The sequence below is a fragment of the Calliopsis andreniformis genome, chromosome 9 (genome assembly GCF_051401765.1).
Source record: "Calliopsis andreniformis isolate RMS-2024a chromosome 9, iyCalAndr_principal, whole genome shotgun sequence".
NCBI lineage: Eukaryota > Metazoa > Arthropoda > Insecta > Hymenoptera > Andrenidae > Calliopsis > Calliopsis andreniformis.
The window spans coordinates 9,374,580-9,391,910 of NC_135070.1; the positions used below are offsets into that span (position 1 = coordinate 9,374,580).

General features: G+C 44.6%; 2 protein-coding genes across 2 annotated transcripts; both read left to right on the forward strand.

Moving 5' to 3' along the window:
* The first annotated feature begins 3,088 nt into the window (after positions 1–3,088).
* Positions 3,089–8,769, forward strand: Dip-b (Dipeptidase B). Its single transcript, XM_076384879.1, has 12 exons — positions 3,089–3,100; positions 3,149–3,152; positions 3,204–3,261; positions 3,355–3,372; positions 3,403–3,412; positions 3,463–3,501; positions 3,574–3,639; positions 3,711–3,858; positions 6,306–6,658; positions 7,491–7,769; positions 8,281–8,520; positions 8,588–8,769. Exons 1-12 carry the CDS (start codon positions 3,089–3,091, stop codon positions 8,750–8,752), a joined length of 1,392 nt encoding a protein of 463 aa, XP_076240994.1. The 3' UTR covers positions 8,753–8,769.
* Positions 8,770–8,789: 20 nt separating this feature from the next.
* On the forward strand, positions 8,790–9,717 carry LOC143183354 (uncharacterized). The gene is made up of 4 exons (XM_076384880.1): positions 8,790–8,799; positions 8,861–9,072; positions 9,118–9,135; positions 9,255–9,717. Exons 1-4 carry the CDS (start codon positions 8,790–8,792, stop codon positions 9,702–9,704), a joined length of 690 nt encoding a protein of 229 aa, XP_076240995.1. The 3' UTR covers positions 9,705–9,717.
* The last annotated feature ends 7,614 nt before the right edge of the window (positions 9,718–17,331 follow it).

A 17,331-nucleotide genomic window follows, 5' to 3' on the forward strand; every position in this document is an offset into this window, starting at 1 on the left:
AAATGCCTCCCCCCAACGAAGGCATCGAATTCCCCTCCCAGGGAGATGAGCGATTCCCCAATAAGCCAGGCAGAGGAGGGGAATCGAGGGACATCGTTAATGTTCTCGATGCACACCCCCGAGGTCCAAGGAACATTCTCCCCGAGACTTTCATCCCTTATCTTCGAGGCGAAGCTTGTCTCCGCGTGCTTCGGGGCTGTAACTTTAAACCCCGTCGATGCACGAAGGATCAAGGGAGGAAGGAGCGCGTGCCTTTTCCACGATGAACAGCATCGGCTTGGGGACGGTGCACGGAGAGGGGGCGGCGTTCCGTCTTGCCAAGAGTAGCGGATGCCTCGCGTTCCTAAATCCTGACGGTCGTCGCGGCGACCTAATTAGCGAAATACTCGAGGACCCGGCTCTGTGTCTGAGCCATCGACGTCGAGCTCGTTCCTTCTTTCGTCGGCTTTCCTCCATCGTTTAGCCACCGTCCTCCCCCTCCCTTGCTCCATTCCCGCGCTTCAGGCCTCGCGAATACGGGGCATCGTTTTCCAAATACCGGAAGACGCCCTCGGAATTCCGACGTCGCGTAATCGGAACGCCGTTGTGAACGTCGCCTCTTCGTTTCGCCTCTTCCGTCCCGACTAAGCTTCCGTTTCCATCTTTCTCACGTCACTCTCCCACACCCGCCACCCCTCGTCGTTTTTCATCCATTCTCCTTCCTGCCACGTCGCGCTCCCTCTCCGTCTTTGTTTCGCGCGGGCTCAGTTTTGTCGCCCCCCCCCTCGCGACTCCTTTCACCTTATTCCGTTTCGCGACGGTTTTTGTCGTCTTCTTTTCTCTTTCGGTGAAGAGGGCTGCAGAGATGACAGCGAGAGACGAATCATTTCCAGGCGCCACTGGTGGATCGCGGAATTAGAAACGTTTGAGAATTTGCAATGCGGTAGTCCTATTTTTCTGCAGCGAGGTTGAAGTCGGTCGAACATAATTGGAGCGAAGGGTTTTTTCTTGTCTGGTCTGGGTGGGAGGGACGAAGTTGAAGAAGCAGACAGTTGGATACCGAAATGAGAAAGCGTGAGGCACGTTGGTAACTTCCGTTATTCTGGTGACATTTGGTGACACAGTTGGTGACACAGAAAACAATATCATATTGCGACTTTGGAAGTCCAGTATACGCGATTTGCTGCCATTTTCGTAGCTTGTCGCAAATTTCGAGAAATTCCCAAGTTCCGAAACTTCCGCGAGCTCCGAACCCTCAAAAATTCCTCGAATTTCGGAGCTCACTTGTACGGAGTCAAATTGTTTGAGAACTAGCGAGAAAACGAGTCGAGTAGCCATCGCTGGGCAGAGTCCTTTGTCATTGATTCCTGCGGGGATTACAGCAGCGCTCCTCCTTTTTATCTCCTCGGTTTCCATCCCCTTCCGTCGAAACTCCCGAATGACCGTTCTACGGAATATTGTTTCGCCTTTTTGTCCCTCGAATCCTGTTGCGTTATTATGAGGGAACGGCGCATTCACCGACGTTTCGTTAAACGTCCACTGAGACAGTGCTCTCGGCACGTCGAAGGGGTGGCTTCTTGGTTACATCCGCAATAATCGGTCGAGATATTGGTTTTCCAAGGACCGTGATGTTGACTGTGTCTTCAGCTGTATTCAGAAGACGCTGTCTTACTGCTTGGATTAACAAACTTTATTTCTCTGGGTAAAAGCAGGCGGCTGTCTACTGTAATAAAATTACAAAACGAAGGGGAATCTGGATACGATATACCCTAAGACGCTAGTAGCGATGGGTTAGAAACTACATTGGATTGGAGTTTGTTACTAAACGATGAATTATAGTAGTAATTTTAAACACTATTTAGATGTATTGAAAAAGATTAATTGTTGATATAATGGACTTCAATCTGAAAAATAAGATATTGAATTCACTAGTTTGTAGCTACAACTAGTTGGCTTCATTACAATTAATCGAAAAATTTTTACGTAAATCTCTTCTTTCCTTACATTCACTTCGTGGCAATTTTGGCAAGGTTTTTGAAAATAGTTTTCCTGTTGCAGACGTAAAAAGTAGCAGAGAAGTCGACTTCTTTCGATTCCTTCATATGTCACGATATTAAAATGTGTCAACTTTTATTAATAATTTCTGCATAACTATGCTGTAAATCGATTCCATACTTTGCACAAGGGTTTCTTGTAATGCAAAGTAGTTTTGCTCAAAATTTGAACGATATCTTGAACTTTGACCTTCAGCTAAGAACCATCTTAAACGAAATTGAAGCCTGGAGGGCTAAAACAGAAAATAGGCAATAAATTTCTAACTGCGAAATAATCTATAATTCTATGCAGGTTCGAGTAGCGAAAGGGAAACTTTCGAAGAGTTCTCTTTCTTCCTATTTGCCAAAGTTGCTAACAGAAATTCGCTAGGTAACGGTGCAGATACGTGAAAAATCGATTCCCTGAAAATCACTTCAGATTCTTATTAGCTCGGCGCGCATTACCGTCGCGCTAAACTGCTACAAAACGTTTCCCACGATCCTGATGCTTTGAATGCGATACCACCGTCTATACATGGTCCCGAACTATTCACCTACTTCGAAATAATGGCTATCGAGGCGGTGGTGTATCTGTACACAGCGCTTCCGGTACGAGCAGCGAATACATTGATGCACAACTATGCCTGGCGTTCGGATAACGAAGGCTGGCGAAATCGAGAAATGAGCCTTCCTTAGTGCTCGAAACTTTTCGTAGCTTCGCGAAAATCGGGCATTGAGAAAGGGTAAAAGTAACCTCATTGGCGTGTCTGGGCAGACCTCACGATGAATCGTGTGAAATATTAATTCTTTACAAGACTTTGAAACGAATCGTAAATCTCCTAAGGACGTTGATTATGAATTGGTAGTTCAATAGAAGGATTATCTGTGTTAATATTTTCTAACAAAGCCATTCATAAGCTGTTGTAGAAAGTCATGGGCTTGGATGTAGCAGAGTATAGAAAATAGCGAAAATATGCTCCTCTAGAGGTGAAAAATAGTTTGAAAGAATTAGTATCGTATCAAAACTCATTGCGTTTAGAGTTTTTTATACTCTTAGAACTATTTTTCTTGTCATGATGAAGATTCTAGTTGCTCGTTAATGGAGCAATGATCTTTTTTTATCACGGTTTAATTAGGAAGGTAGAATAGAACGATAGTCCTTTTCGTCTTGTTCTCTAGTTCCTATCTTAGCTATTTTCTCTTTCGAATTCCCAAAGAGGAAAACAGGATTTTATAATGGGATTAAATGGTAATTGGAAGATTGAGATAGATATACAGGATGCTCCATGGAATGTGGACAAAGCTTAAAAGTATATTAAGTATACAAACAAAATTTAAATAGGTACTATATCATAGGTAGGTAAGTTTGACATAATTTCCATGCTTTAAGGAACCTCACAGTAGTACTGTTTTGTTTCACTTTTCGTCATTATGTACTATCACATTTTAGAATCCTTCATTCCTCTTCATTCTCTACGAAACCTCTAATGTACAAATACTATATTTAAATTTCTTATAACATTATTTTAAAAGACATACATGTTGTTTCCTCAACTAAGAGCTTATCACCAACTGCATTTTCCAGACAAAACCTGTCGCCAAAAATCTGTACAGGCTCCCAACTAATGTACTAACTACTTGTTTCGCTGCATTTAAACATTTCAATAGCTCTCAATCTCTCACTATAATTCCTTGCAGCCCCTGGAGGTGCGAGAGACCTGTCCCGACCGCTGTTACAAGGCATGCCAGCTGGCTGTCTGGAGTCCGATTTGCAGTAAAAAGCTTCAGGGCATCGTGAAGCTGGCCTCGGCGCTCGAGAGCGGAAGATACGTGGCGAGGGACATCGGTAAGTCCTTTTCCCGTCCGAGATTCCTGTTGCTTTATCGAGCGTAGTCGCCGAAGAATAGCCCCAACTTCCGTTTCGCGGACGTTCCCCCGAGAAGTAGGGCGAGAGAAGGAAAAATCGCCCGCGGCTGCCGACTCCTCTCGACTCGCATCTGGTCGAGCGTGAACCCTGACGCCTCGCGCCTCCAGCGTCTTGTAAAACAGTCCTGACAGCGATCCTTAACGCTCCGTACCAAACTTTGATCGAGAGGATGTTCCCGTTGTCACGATCTCGATACAAGTTCGCCCGACGACGACCTGGAAAACGGTTTGTTTCGAGACCAGCGTGTTATTCGTCTGTCTGCGCCAGAGTGTTGACCGAGAGGACAGTGCCTTAAGACGCTTATATTCGTTTCAATTTGGACGTGAAGTTTCCTGAAAGTTCCCCGAAAGTGGCAAAAACGCTCCTCGTCGCGGAAACTTTCTCGTGGCTCTAGTAAAGTTGCCCTCCATGAATTTCTCTCGACAAACAAGTTATGCTGGGGTACCAATACAATGAGCTGGGACTGCTCTTTGTTTGAATATCTTGGATATTGGTATCTGTCATTAGATAGAAAAGACAAATAATGTGTTTATAGTTCGAATTACTTTGATAAAAGTTTTGTAAGCCATGACGCTAAAGAGGGATGTTATAATCTCTCGATTTTGCATAGGTACCTTCGCATTTATTAATCTAAATTCCTTCTGCAATGACAGATAGTTGAGGCATCGTAGATATTTCATTTTTCAAAAGGCTTTTTAGAATGAACTTTGTCTAAGAGCATGGGTCTTGTGTCGACCGTAAATATCGACGGAATTCCAGGCTTCGTATAATCTCGCGACGGACGATTTTCCACAAGCTGTCGGCCGAATTCTTTTTTCTCGTGTCGCGACGGTTTGACATTTCTCCGCGTTCCACACGGGAAAGGGGAATGTAAATTTTCAGGTCGCTCCGCTTCCACATTTTCTCAAGAATCTCGGGCGTTTAATTAAGCGAGAAAAAGTCGGGTATATACGTTTTCATTGCGATGGTGCACCGAGACACCGACGTCTCGTGCATTTTCTTATTTTCCTGCCGATGCTCTTTTCCCTATTTACAAAAAGCGAGACGATTTCGTTACGACACGACGACAATTATTTCTGTAGTATGTATCTGCACAAAGCACGGTCGACCAAATAGTGTCTTACTTTCACGCTAATTTTTAGTAGGAATTCTGCAATTTTGAAGATTCTTTTGATCTACTATGAATCTTTGATGTCACGGTGAGTCTCAGATTGTACATCTGGCAGAGGTAGGTACGTTTTTAAAATTAGAACTGAGGATAATTAAAATGTCAAGAGCTGCAACTCGGAGCACTAAGTAGAATTGGCCTGTCCTTGGTCAGCCGCGTCGTTACTCACAGTGAAAAAAGATTTCGCGTCTTCACAAACTTTCAGGTGAAATTTCTGGTGAAAATTCATTATAACTTGGTATATGTAACTAAACTTACTACTCGTTTTAATGTTAGTCTGCTGAGAATATTTTGAGTAACAAAATTAAGAAACGGACTGTAGAGTAGAGAAAGTCGCTTGCAAGAGAACCACTTCTAAAGTCAGATTTAAACTGAAATCTCGCGGATCGTTAGATCTCATCTCAGGGAACACCGCATTATCATTTATCTTATTTTACTGGGGAATGAGAGAACGTACGATCGCGGTGGTCCGAAAGCCGGGGAAGGAAATACGTGGGTCATTGAAGAAGTTTCGAAGCGTGAAGAGCACGTTGCAACGCTTTTATTTCCAACGCGTCCACTTCTCAATTGGATGCGCTTTCGTGATTCTTCTTGCCGCCTCGTGGACTCCGTCCGATAAAACTTTCCGCCCTGTGGTCGAAAAGATCGCATAAGAAATAACCAATTCATCCTTCTGTTTTAAAGCTATAGCAATGGAACCGCAGAAACCGTCAATGATAACTTTAAATTAATACAAACCATTTTACTGTTAATTATGATCATAAGATTCTACCTATTCTTTATATTGTAATTGTAGTTCAATACTTTACTCTTAGAGCAGGAGAACTGTTAACGATATGGTATACGATTTTATTTTATGAATTAAAATCCAGAAATTAAAATAAAATTAATGACGGAGAAATTTCAAACTTCTAAGCTTTCAAATCTTCAAAAGTTCAAATTTTCAAATATTTAAACTTTCAAATTTTCAAATTTTCAAATTATCAAATTTTCAACTTTCCAAATTTCCAAATTTCTAACTTTTAAAACTTCTAAACCTTCAAACTATAAAATTTTCAAACTTTTAAACCTTCAAATTGTACAATTTTCACCCTTCTAAAGTTTCAAGTTTTCAAATTTTGAAAGTAGATATTTTCATTTAAGAAAATTTCTTCGCCATTGTAACTTACTATAATAACTTGATTAAACCAATTTGCAGGTGGTGCAGATCCCGAAAGAATGGCACCGCCGAGGGTCGAGGAATACCTTGCGGAGCTGTTCTGTGGCTCGAATGTGACAATGCAAGTGGTGTCTGACCAGGACACTCTGCTTCAAGAGTATCCTCTATTCGCGTGCGTGAACCGAGCGGCGTCAATGATCCCCCGGCACGCGGGCAGGATTATTTTCCTGACCTACGAGCCTCCTAATCCTGCCTGCGTCCTGGAAACGATCATGCTCGTGGGAAAGGGTGTCACTTACGACACCGGCGGCGCCGACGTCAAAACCGAGGGCGGAATGTTTGGTATGTCGAGAGACAAATGTGGGGCAGCGGCGTGTGCTGGATTCATGCAGGTGCTTTAATATCACAGACGTCATAAATCATCGTTAAGTAATGCCGTAATGTCATTTCGAGACGCTAAGACCCTCTATAACATCGCTGGTCTCTTTTTCCATTCAACACACTTCTCCAATATACGGTTTACTAATTGTCTCTAGACAAAGCAATTAATCTCTGTTAGCAGGACCGTCCCAGACATTGCACTTCTAATAGAGACGCATAATACATAGAGATTTATTGCTATAGCAGATGTAATGATGTAATAAATTTGATTGCGAAGGGTTCATTCCGGGACGATTAATACATCAATTTAATTGATACGACTATGACTACGGCTTTATGCCACAAATTTCCGTAATGGATTACTAAATTCTGTCATTGTCTCCTAGCTTTAAGTTACATCTTTGCTACGACGTGGTTGACCTATAGATTTACTTTACTACTGAATTTAAAATACAAGTTCATCAATCCATTAAAGAAACTTGAAATATTGAGATAATGCAAAAATTCGTCCCATTTTCTTCACAAACATTGAAGAAAAATTTAATGAATATAAATAGTATGTGTCGTTCTGCTCGATGACCTTTCTCCATCTTTCCAGTAGCTGCATAATCCCGCCCTAATAGAAATTCTGAGGTTTCTAGCTAAACTGATCCAGGAGACGAACTTTTGCATCAACTCAATACATTTAGAAAAGTGTTAGGTTACAATATTGAACAACCAGTAAGTGTGTAGAAGGAAGACAGTGGCACTCGATGGTATATACCATACGTCTGGCTCAAGGAATATAGTTTATCACCCCCATTTATTGTGGAGCGAGCTAAGGGAAGGATCGCATCTCCGTAGGTGGTGAATCTACTGCAGCCGCCGACGGTTAAAGCAGTGGCGGCTTTGTGCGTCGTGAGAAACAGCATCGGTGAGAATTGTTACGTTTCCGACGAGGTGATCACCGCGAAATCCGGGGTGAGGGTACGTGTCGGGAATACGGATGCTGAGGGGCGGCTTGCTATGGCCGATGCCCTCTGCCACATCAAGGAGATGGCCCTGTGCTCGGTTAATCCGCACATTTTCACTGTCGCGACGCTCACGGGCCATGCTGTGCTAACGGCAGGTCGAGGATACTCGGTAGGTTCACATTCTTCTGTTTTTACTCCACCCCGCAATACCACAGCCTTACAGAAGCTGGTATTCGTATATTGGGGTGGATAATGTACTCGAATTGATTTAAACCTTTCCTTGACGATACACAGTTCCATTCGCAAGTGTTGATCAATTCTGTATCTGAGAGATAGAATCCAAGTCCATTTTTTCCAAAATTGAGTTCTTTAAAGGATCTTACTACTTTCTCTTTATCTTATTAGAATAATAGAAATCTAAGAAATCTATTTAAGTTATGTTATATATGGAGGAAATTTAATAGTATAAACTATTTCACATACTATGTTAAGAAGTTATCAGTTCCACTTGTTTTTCTGCTTTCTTGAAAATAAACAAAACAGGACTTGGGTTACGTTGGCTCTCAGGAACAAATTGTTTGCAGCAAATCTTTTATTATAGTAAACTAGATATTCCTCATATTAACACGAATTGTGACATCTGTAGATAACAAAGGTATATATTCAACCATAATTCCCAGATCGCCATGGATAACGCAGTGGCGCGTTTAGTCAGCAACGCAGAAAAACTTCAAGCATCCGGCGAGACAATGGGTGACCCATTCGAGATATCGAGGATACGTAGAGAAGACTTTCGATTCCACAGCGGCCTGACAGAAGGCGACGACGTCCTTCAGGCGATGAACAAACCCAGCTCAAAATTAGAGAGAGGACACCAAGGCCCGTCTGCTTTCCTTATCATGGCTTCTGGACTAGATAGGGTATGAAACCTCTTAAATTGAAAATGCTCGATTCGTTTCTGTCACATGAACGACGGACAACTTTCAGCACGGCACTCAATCGAAACTACCTTTAAAGTACTGTCACTTGGATGTGGCGGACAGTGCTGGCGATTTTCCCGATCTACCAACAGGTGCTCCAGTTCTGGCGTTCGCTAAACGATTCCTAGCTCGAGACTTCGAGGAGGCCCGCAAAGCTGATGCTAATACATAGTCTCGTGGGTTTCTTGTTTTCAGGCTGCCTACTTTACATGTTGACCTGTTTCTAAAGGGACTCTTAGGCACAGATATTGGAAGCAGATTTCAGTCCTATCCATAGCAGATATTTTATTTCATCGTAGCAATGAATGCTGGTTGATAAAAAAAGAATGGAAGAATTGCATCCATCTTCATCCAGATCTATTCCTGGCGCGGCTCAGCGAATTTCCTTTCATTCATCATTCCTTGGAATCAATTTCATGCCTTCTCTCTGGTACTTCGAAACTTAGCCTAGTTTTCCATCGTATCTACCTCTCCGCTGCATTCCACATAGTGGTGCAATATTCTCTTTGCCGCGAAGGGACGATGAATTTTTTATAGGCGATCAGCTTAGCACAAGTACCGTGAACAGGCGTTAATGGCAGATTAAAAAGCTTTTCCATTACAATGACGTTTAAAGCCTCGTTTACCCGTTTACCCTCCCACCCCCTTTCTCATACCCCTCGTATCGATTGCAGCACGGAGCCTGTAGCTGTACTCCCTTAAAATACACGCACATCGACCTACACGGACACCTGCCAAAGCCTCATCACTTGCCCTACAGTGGTAATCCTGTCCTGGCTCTCTCCTACTGCTACCTCATCCAGGGCAAGTGTCTCACAGTCAGAAACGACCTGCCCTTCGAGATGCAGTACGTTTGCGAGGTGGACTGCAAGCCTGTGTGTCTGCCAGTATGCCAACCCTGCCAACCCTGCCAGCCTTGTGTGCCCGAGATCAAGCGAGTCCCCTGTCCACCTGGGACCTGCTCCTGCTGTCCACCCTGTGTCCCATGTCCTCCATGTGCTCCTCCACCTTGCGATCCATGCTGTCAACCGGTACCTTGTCCACCGTGTCCAATTCCGTGTCAAGAACCGATAAATGTCATCGAACCCATGTGCAGACCGAATGTCCAGAAAAGAATATGTTGAGGATAGCGCTGAACGGAATTCTGACAATAAAAAGAGATAAAGAAAGACATTGTTCTTTTCTTTGTACGATTGCAATTGTGTAAGCGATTATTTTAATAATTGCTTGGAGAGAGAAAGATAGGGGCTCATAGTATATTTTATTGACAAACGATAGAAGCAGTAGATATAGATAACAGACGATTAAGTATTTTTTAGAGGGAAAACTTGAGAAATGTTTAAACCGTTTTAGCAGCGTCTGGAAAGAAAGAAATTCGTAACCTACAGTGACCAATAAATAGTAATGTACCTAACGTTGGTAAAAGAAAATACAAGCTATATAGAATAGACCTGTAGATTAGGTAAACCGTTTCTGTTATCATGTTAAGGACTTTCATAGCTCAAGGGAACTGCTGTATCGGTATACTTATCGATTTAGTTTGTAATCGGATATATTTTATATCCGAATAACATTAGGGCCTGGTATGGGGTGGGAAAAGGAGGGAAACAGATAATAGGGCGACAAAAGAAAAAAATTCACAATTTAAGCAAAAACTCACCGGTTGTCCAAGGTGACCACTGGTCATCAGCCAACTGCCCACTGGTCAGGCGAGTCCAGGTGTTCAAAGTGGTCCGATGTCCAAGGCCCAGGAGCCTTTCCAGGTCCCCAGAAAGGTCCCCATCCGCCAAAGGACCCGCGGCGAGTGAGATAGACGTGCTGTTGCAGGGTTACTTATATTATCTCAAGGAAGATGAGAAACCAATCAGAGAAGTTCTTCGATTGATTAGAATTTCTAAATCTCTTATCTATCCTGCATACTTGTCTGTGCTAGAACAGTATGTACTGTGCTTCGCTGACGAAATGAGCCCTGAAACCAATAGATCTCTATTGCCAGGGCTCATCCTGTCACTATACATACATAAGCACATGTGAACTGTTTTAGCAGTACTTGAAAAAGAAGAAATCTGTACTCCTTAACTAAGAGAGGTATAATATCGATCGTCAATTAAATATCGACGATTCATAAAGTAGAGAAACACCTACAGTAGGTACAGTAGGTTCAGCTTACCTACAACAGATACAATCAAAAGAATGAACACTCAGTAACTCATCGCAACTGTAAAATGCATCTATAAATCAATCTCTCTAACAGAGTTATCAAAATTAAAAGTGAGTAGATATCGCAAAATCGTTTGCTCCAACAACCTTCTCGAAAGTATCTTTATATTTCATATCTAAAGGCATAAATACATTCAAGATCTTCCCAGTCACATCGGTTTTCTCACCAACTGCACTCGGTCGTGTAGATTCTCACGGGCTATCAGGCGGTAAAACACGCGACCGCGGGCAAGAAAGAGTCAGAAATCACAGGCATTCCTTTTAGGACATAGGAACGCCACGACATAAGCGACCGAGACGTATTCCCTGCAAACTAGCTTATCCTATCTATGGAATGCAATCTATGCAAGTGACACGCGAGGACAGGAATCATCGAACTTTCCAGACAGTCGATCACCGCCCGACAGAACGGTGCACACGCGTGTATGAACGCGTTTGAACAGACGGGCGCGATAACGCATCGCGGTATTGTTAAGCCTAGCCTCTCCTCCTATCAGGAAGTCGATCGGCCAGTCCTGATAGTTGGACAAGGACTACAAGCCTCGAGTCGCCGGACAGAGGATTGTAATATTATCTAGCTGATTGCTAAATTAACGCTACGCCGTAGATAGCGCTATCGCGTCCAGGGCTGCGCGATAGATTCTGAGAAACGGTGATAAATACGAGCCAGTGAGGTGATAGAGATCGGGTTCGTTTCTAGGAATGAGTCTTCAACTTCTGCAACGTGTGCACGCGGTATAATTACACGCTGAACGACGCAATTTTTTATCAAAGCGATATATAAGGATCGGCGAGCTCATTTGGAGCGTTAAAACGTGTTTCGACCGGGTCGAGGAGATTTAATTGAAAGGAATAGTCTCGCTCGGACGATCGTCGGAGAAATCCACTGTTTTGATGACGAGCAAGGAAGAGTAACGCACCGAGGAGGCTGAAACGAGCAAGTAGAATAACGTGGAAAGGAAACTTAATTACGACCACGTCCTTTCTTAATTAAGAGAAAATGTTTGGCGTATCTTGCCGAGATTACCGTGTACGAGTCAGGCTTCCGTTTGCGCTGCCTGCTCGCCTGCTCTCTCACGATCGAAAGCCCGATCCAAAACTAATTCTTCCATTCTTTCCACGCGAACGAGCGTGTCCGCCTTCGCCCCTGTGTCTCCGTTCCTTTTCAACGGTTCTGTCTATTGAATCACGGCTATGCTCCTCGATTCTTGCATTACCTAACGACGTGCCTCGATCATCGATTGATCAGAATACACTGCGAGAGTCGAAGATTTCCGGGAAAACTGGATTTTCTACAATTTCCCGTGGAGAAGAACCGTTCAGATGGCGTGAGAAATGGAACACCTATGCAACAGCCAAGAATAATCTTCTATGGAATGTCAAATCAATGTTCTCGAAAATGGCGTCCAGGAAACTGCTATCATTAAAAAGAAATAAACTCTCGATGCTTCACAAACATCTACCAACGCATATCCATATACATTCTTCAGGTCTTCACTCTCAACAACCAGGAAGTATAACCCCCTAAAACAGCATTCACCCAAATCCTCTAATTATCAGAACCCTCTATCAAAGACAAAGCAACCTCAGAACGACATCACTCTCCAAAGGACTCACTCATTCCCAAGGAATGTCCCTGGAGCTTAATTTTCGCCTTTAAACCATGTCATGTCGAGTCCCCCCTGTGGAAGACACGCGAAAACGAGGGGACGGCTCGTTGTAGCGTACATCCTCGGGCCAGTAAACATGGTGGCCGGTGGTAGCGTTATCGGTCGCGCTCGCGCTCGCGCAGCGGTGCTACACGCGAGTTGACATTGTTTGAAGAACTTGAAGCGGGCAAAGTCGTCGTCGCGGAGAGTGCAGAGTGGCGAGAAAGGTTCGCGAGGAGGGAACCTCTGGTCGCGGGGAGCGCGACAGGGAGGCGAGGAGGCGCGAGAGAGAGGGATGGCGAGCGCGCTGGGCCCAGAGGCGGGAGGGACAAAGAGGAGGCGAGGAAAAGGAGGGGTAGGGGGTGGTAGGGGGCAGTGTGGCGGGTTCGACGGCCGGCTGGTGGCCCAGTGACCGGGACCGGTTCCCTCCGCGGTTCCTCCTTCCGCCTTCCTTGCAAACGCACAACTGCATCATCTCGACTCGCCTCGGGCCCTCCGTCGCCCCCCTGCCCACCAACAGCCTCCTGCAGCCTTCCTTCAGTCTCTTCCTCTGCATGTTCCTTCGTGCTCGTTCCCTCGCCGCAGCGCTGTCTCTATCACTGCCCCTCCCCGTTCCTCTCCCTCCCTTCCTCAGGTTTATCAGCGACGGTGTCCTGGTTGCTGTTGTTGCTGCCGCTGTCGTCGTCGACGTCAACGTCCCCCGTCGTCGATCACGCGAAACCGTCGCCACACGCGCGAGAACCATCCCACCGCTGCTTCGTCCCCCTTTTTCCACCAGCTTCTCGCAGCCCGTCGTTTCTTCCCTCTTCATTCTTTCCTTCGGCTACTATCGCCACAACTCTGCCATTGTCGACGATCCCTGAGGCTCTCCTCCCCGACCCTCCGCGTTCTCACCCTTTCCTAGGCGAGCACGCTCCACGCAGACTGGTGCTTGAGCGAAGAGGTCATGTTCCCTCTTTCATTCTTCCTCCGCTTCGTCCTTCTCCTTCCTACGCGCTGGTTCGTTCAGTGATCGAGCGGCAATAGCTACGGCTGGACGCGACTATTTATCCCACGCGGGGAGAACAGGACGCTGGGAGTCCTCGTAGGAGGTCACCCTGCGCGGGACGGGACCTGGGGGATCCTGCGGGTTCGCGATGGGCAGGGTCGGGTGTCCCTCGGCGAAGGGCTTGAAAGTAAAAGTAGTTCTATGCGCGAGCGGGACAGACGGATAGGAAAAGAGAGGAACAAGGGGAAGGCGGGAGGGAGGCAGCAAAGGGCGGAGAGAGAAGGACGGGCGAAGGCACGGGGGAAAGGAAGTGAAAGTACGGGCTGCGTTACTGGCGCATCCGAGATTTCGTGCTGTCGCTCTTCTTCCCGTCTCGCCGTCCTTCTCTATCCCCTTTTTCGTTTCGTTGAGCAGCGCGTGTTCGCGTCCACGGCTCGCAGCGCCGATAATTTGTTGGGTTACGTTCGTAACGAGCTGAGAAACCAGGAAGAAGCGCCGCGGCCGAGGGAGGAAGGAAGAATCGCGGAACGATGCGAGCGAGCACGCTCACGCTCTTGGGAAGGAAAGTGATTTTCTTCGAAGCACGCTGACCCCGAGACAACGGGCGGCGATTGAAATCCGGATTACGCAACAGCCCTCTTGGCCACTCGTTCGCTTCCTCGTTGCAGCGTTGACCCTGATGCCGATGGTCAGCCGGCTCTCTTGTAACGTCTGCTATCTAAATTATGGTCTATTCATCGTCTGCACTCGTACAGATGAGATCGAGCTCCTACGTGTATTATGTATCTGAGTCGATTGAGTACTCGGGCACTGTCGTTGTCGCTTTTTCATGCATCGCTTAGATGCCTTAGGGATGCAGCGAGGAGAGCAAATTGCTATGCGCAAATTGAAAGAAAATGAGGGGTCAGCCGTTGTTTGCGAATAATGTCTTGTTTTTCAATATCTTAAGGAAAATGTTCCAATACCCAAACGCTTAAAATCTTAAATATCCCAATAAGTAAATATTCTAACCCTATATGTACATCTTCATACTTTAATTATGAAGTCCCACAAATTGCGAATACTATTTTATGGCATTATTTTTTATTTCTAATTGGTTATACCTAATACATTATGACTTAAACCTAAAATTGAATACAATTAACGTTAGTATTTAGCTATTAGGACATGATCAATTGCTGGGACATTACCTTCCAGCATAAGCAACCAGACTTAGAGGCATTAAAAAATGACTCCATTCATTTATTAATTAACATTATTCATCATCGAGAAAATGCCCACTCTTAGTAGTCTCAAAGACCACAACTTACCATCAGTCCAAAATACATGCATCGATTCTCCAGCAAACGAAGATACTATTCGTAAATGAAGAAACTATTCACTTGTCCCATTCATCCCATATTTCCTGAATAACGCTAACTGAAAAGAAAAAAGTTGCTCCGAAAGGAACGGTTTCCAGCGTTGGGCCAATGTCGACTGTAAACAGCAGGACAGGCCCGCGAAGTAGGTGAACAGGCGGAACAGAATCGGGCTAGCTCGATCACTGGCGAACTATTCGTGGACAACGCTGTAACGGTACATTCCCTGTTAGATACGTCGCCGTGACGGCACCAGTTTCAAATTTATTCGACATATAGCCCTCTGCGCGGCCAGCTCCGTCGTGCGTGCAGCCTCACGTGCACGAGTCTTTCTCTAGCTTCTACTCCCCCGAAGGGGAACCGAGGCCTCTGGCGAATTGGGCTGCTTCTCAGCAGAGTCACGAGACCGCGTCGAAAATTCCCTGGGCTAGCGGGACGTGAGGCGAATCTGGTATCGTGCACGCGGCCCTCGGTCTGTCGAGACCTCTCTATGATGCCAATAATTGCCTCGGCTCGATACAGGAATCGATGGGACGGCCAATCGAGGATGACGTGGCCACGTCGGCGGACAGAAAAAGCCACCCGATAGATGGGTTGGCGGATTAACAGTCAGGGCCGAAGTCGAAGGAATAATTCATGCGCGCTTGGACCAGGTACCTACGGGCCCGGAGTGAAAAAGTAACTCGCTGGCTTGAAATTCTTCGCGCTCGCTCCATGCGAGCCGAGCAGAGTCCAAAGACGGTATATTTGCTCGGCCCGTTGACTGTTAACGAGAATAACCCTTTCCAGTTGGTCCTCTATGATGGAGAACAATTAGACGGCTGCTAACGCTTAACTGGTATTTTGATTTAGTGTTTTATAGTAGCGCTGAGGTCTCGATTCTTAGAGAACTTATAAATTTGATGTGTGCTGGGTGGTACCATCAAGGACACAGTTGCTGATCGGTACCCAATTTCTGATCAGTTTAGTATTTAAATATATATATGAAGTCTATTTCGATGAAAATTTCTTGCAAAAAATTAGTAAATAATTGTTACCTATTTTGATATTATAGATGAAATATAATAGCTGTGATGAGCTGTTGGTCCCTTTATATGTTTTACTTTAAGAACTAAGTTATGATTTGAGTATTATTATTTTCGCACTTTTTCAATAACAAATTGAAGATGATACATAGATTTGTATGAATAACAACAAATTTTTTTGTTGTCAAGGAACTGGGTCCTTGACAGTATTTTATTTCTTTTATTTGTGATAGAGAAGACCTCGCAAATCAAAGTAATATCATATGGTATAAATGTAATATGCCTACTGGAAGGAATAGTAGAATCTGTATGCTAAAAATTTATTTCATGGTTGGTACATCATGCTTAAAATATGATCAGCATTTGTAAAAGTAGAAATCACTTATGTATAGATATTCCTTTTCTAAAAAACTAATTATAACAGTTATTAGAATAGATCTACTAAGTGTAACATCCTGAAGTAATTTCCTTCTACTTCTAGATTAGCATCTACACTGTCACAATGCGCATGTAGATCTTCAATCTACACTGTCACTGTTCAATTCACACTTACTAATAAAGTAAACTGCTATCAAGACAATAATCTCGTCACGACCAATCAAGTCTCTTAACTAGATCACAGCGATCTCTCTAAAACGACGTAAGTCCCTAATATAACTTGCCACATGTTCCCAACTATATCGCAGAATTGGCTTACAATTTCCAATAAACTAGATCAATTTACAGAGTTGCAAGGGAACCAGAATAATCCAAGGCTCTTCGTTCCCAGCCTATCCACCATCGCTGGCTTCGGCAAGGCAGTAGATCAAAGATCAAGATCTCGATGGTTCAGAGTATTCGTCAGGTAACCCTAATCATTCGGTCCGCTCTGGTAAGTCCGAAGTTCTTCCAACAGTTGGAGCGCGCGATTCGACGATCTCGGGCAATTCAGCGACGTTAATCGCCGCTCACTTGCGCGAGTAAGTTTCGTTCGCCGCGAGCGAATCCTCGCGCGCTTCATTCCTGTATTTTCCGTCTGCTTATCGGCGATCTCTCCCACTTAGCTTTCCCCAGGAGCCGCGCGCGCTTGGATTCCATTCTCATAAATATTTGAAATTCGCAGTGCGCTTATTAATCGCGCGATTAATTAATCCCTACACGGCGCATAGGGTCCGTGGTACAGATAATAACAGGGTGAGGTGATTCCGCGATATTTAACTGGAAGCCGCCATTAGATCTAAAGGGAACGCGCGTGAGTACATACGTAAATGCCTACTGTACGTGTACATATAATATATAAATATACAGGGTGAGTCACCTGAAGCTAGAACTTCAGGCATTTCTGTTACGCTTGTCGGTACGAAAAAATGCCTTCGTCAGGAAAATCCTTGCAACCGATCCCTGTGCATTCTTCTACTCTATCTGTAGATTTTCGTGGCATCTCGAGTCAGTAGAATGATGGAAATTCTTTCCACGCGAATAGTAACATATTTTCAGAATTGCAGGTAGCTATTTCATTCTTAAGAAACGCT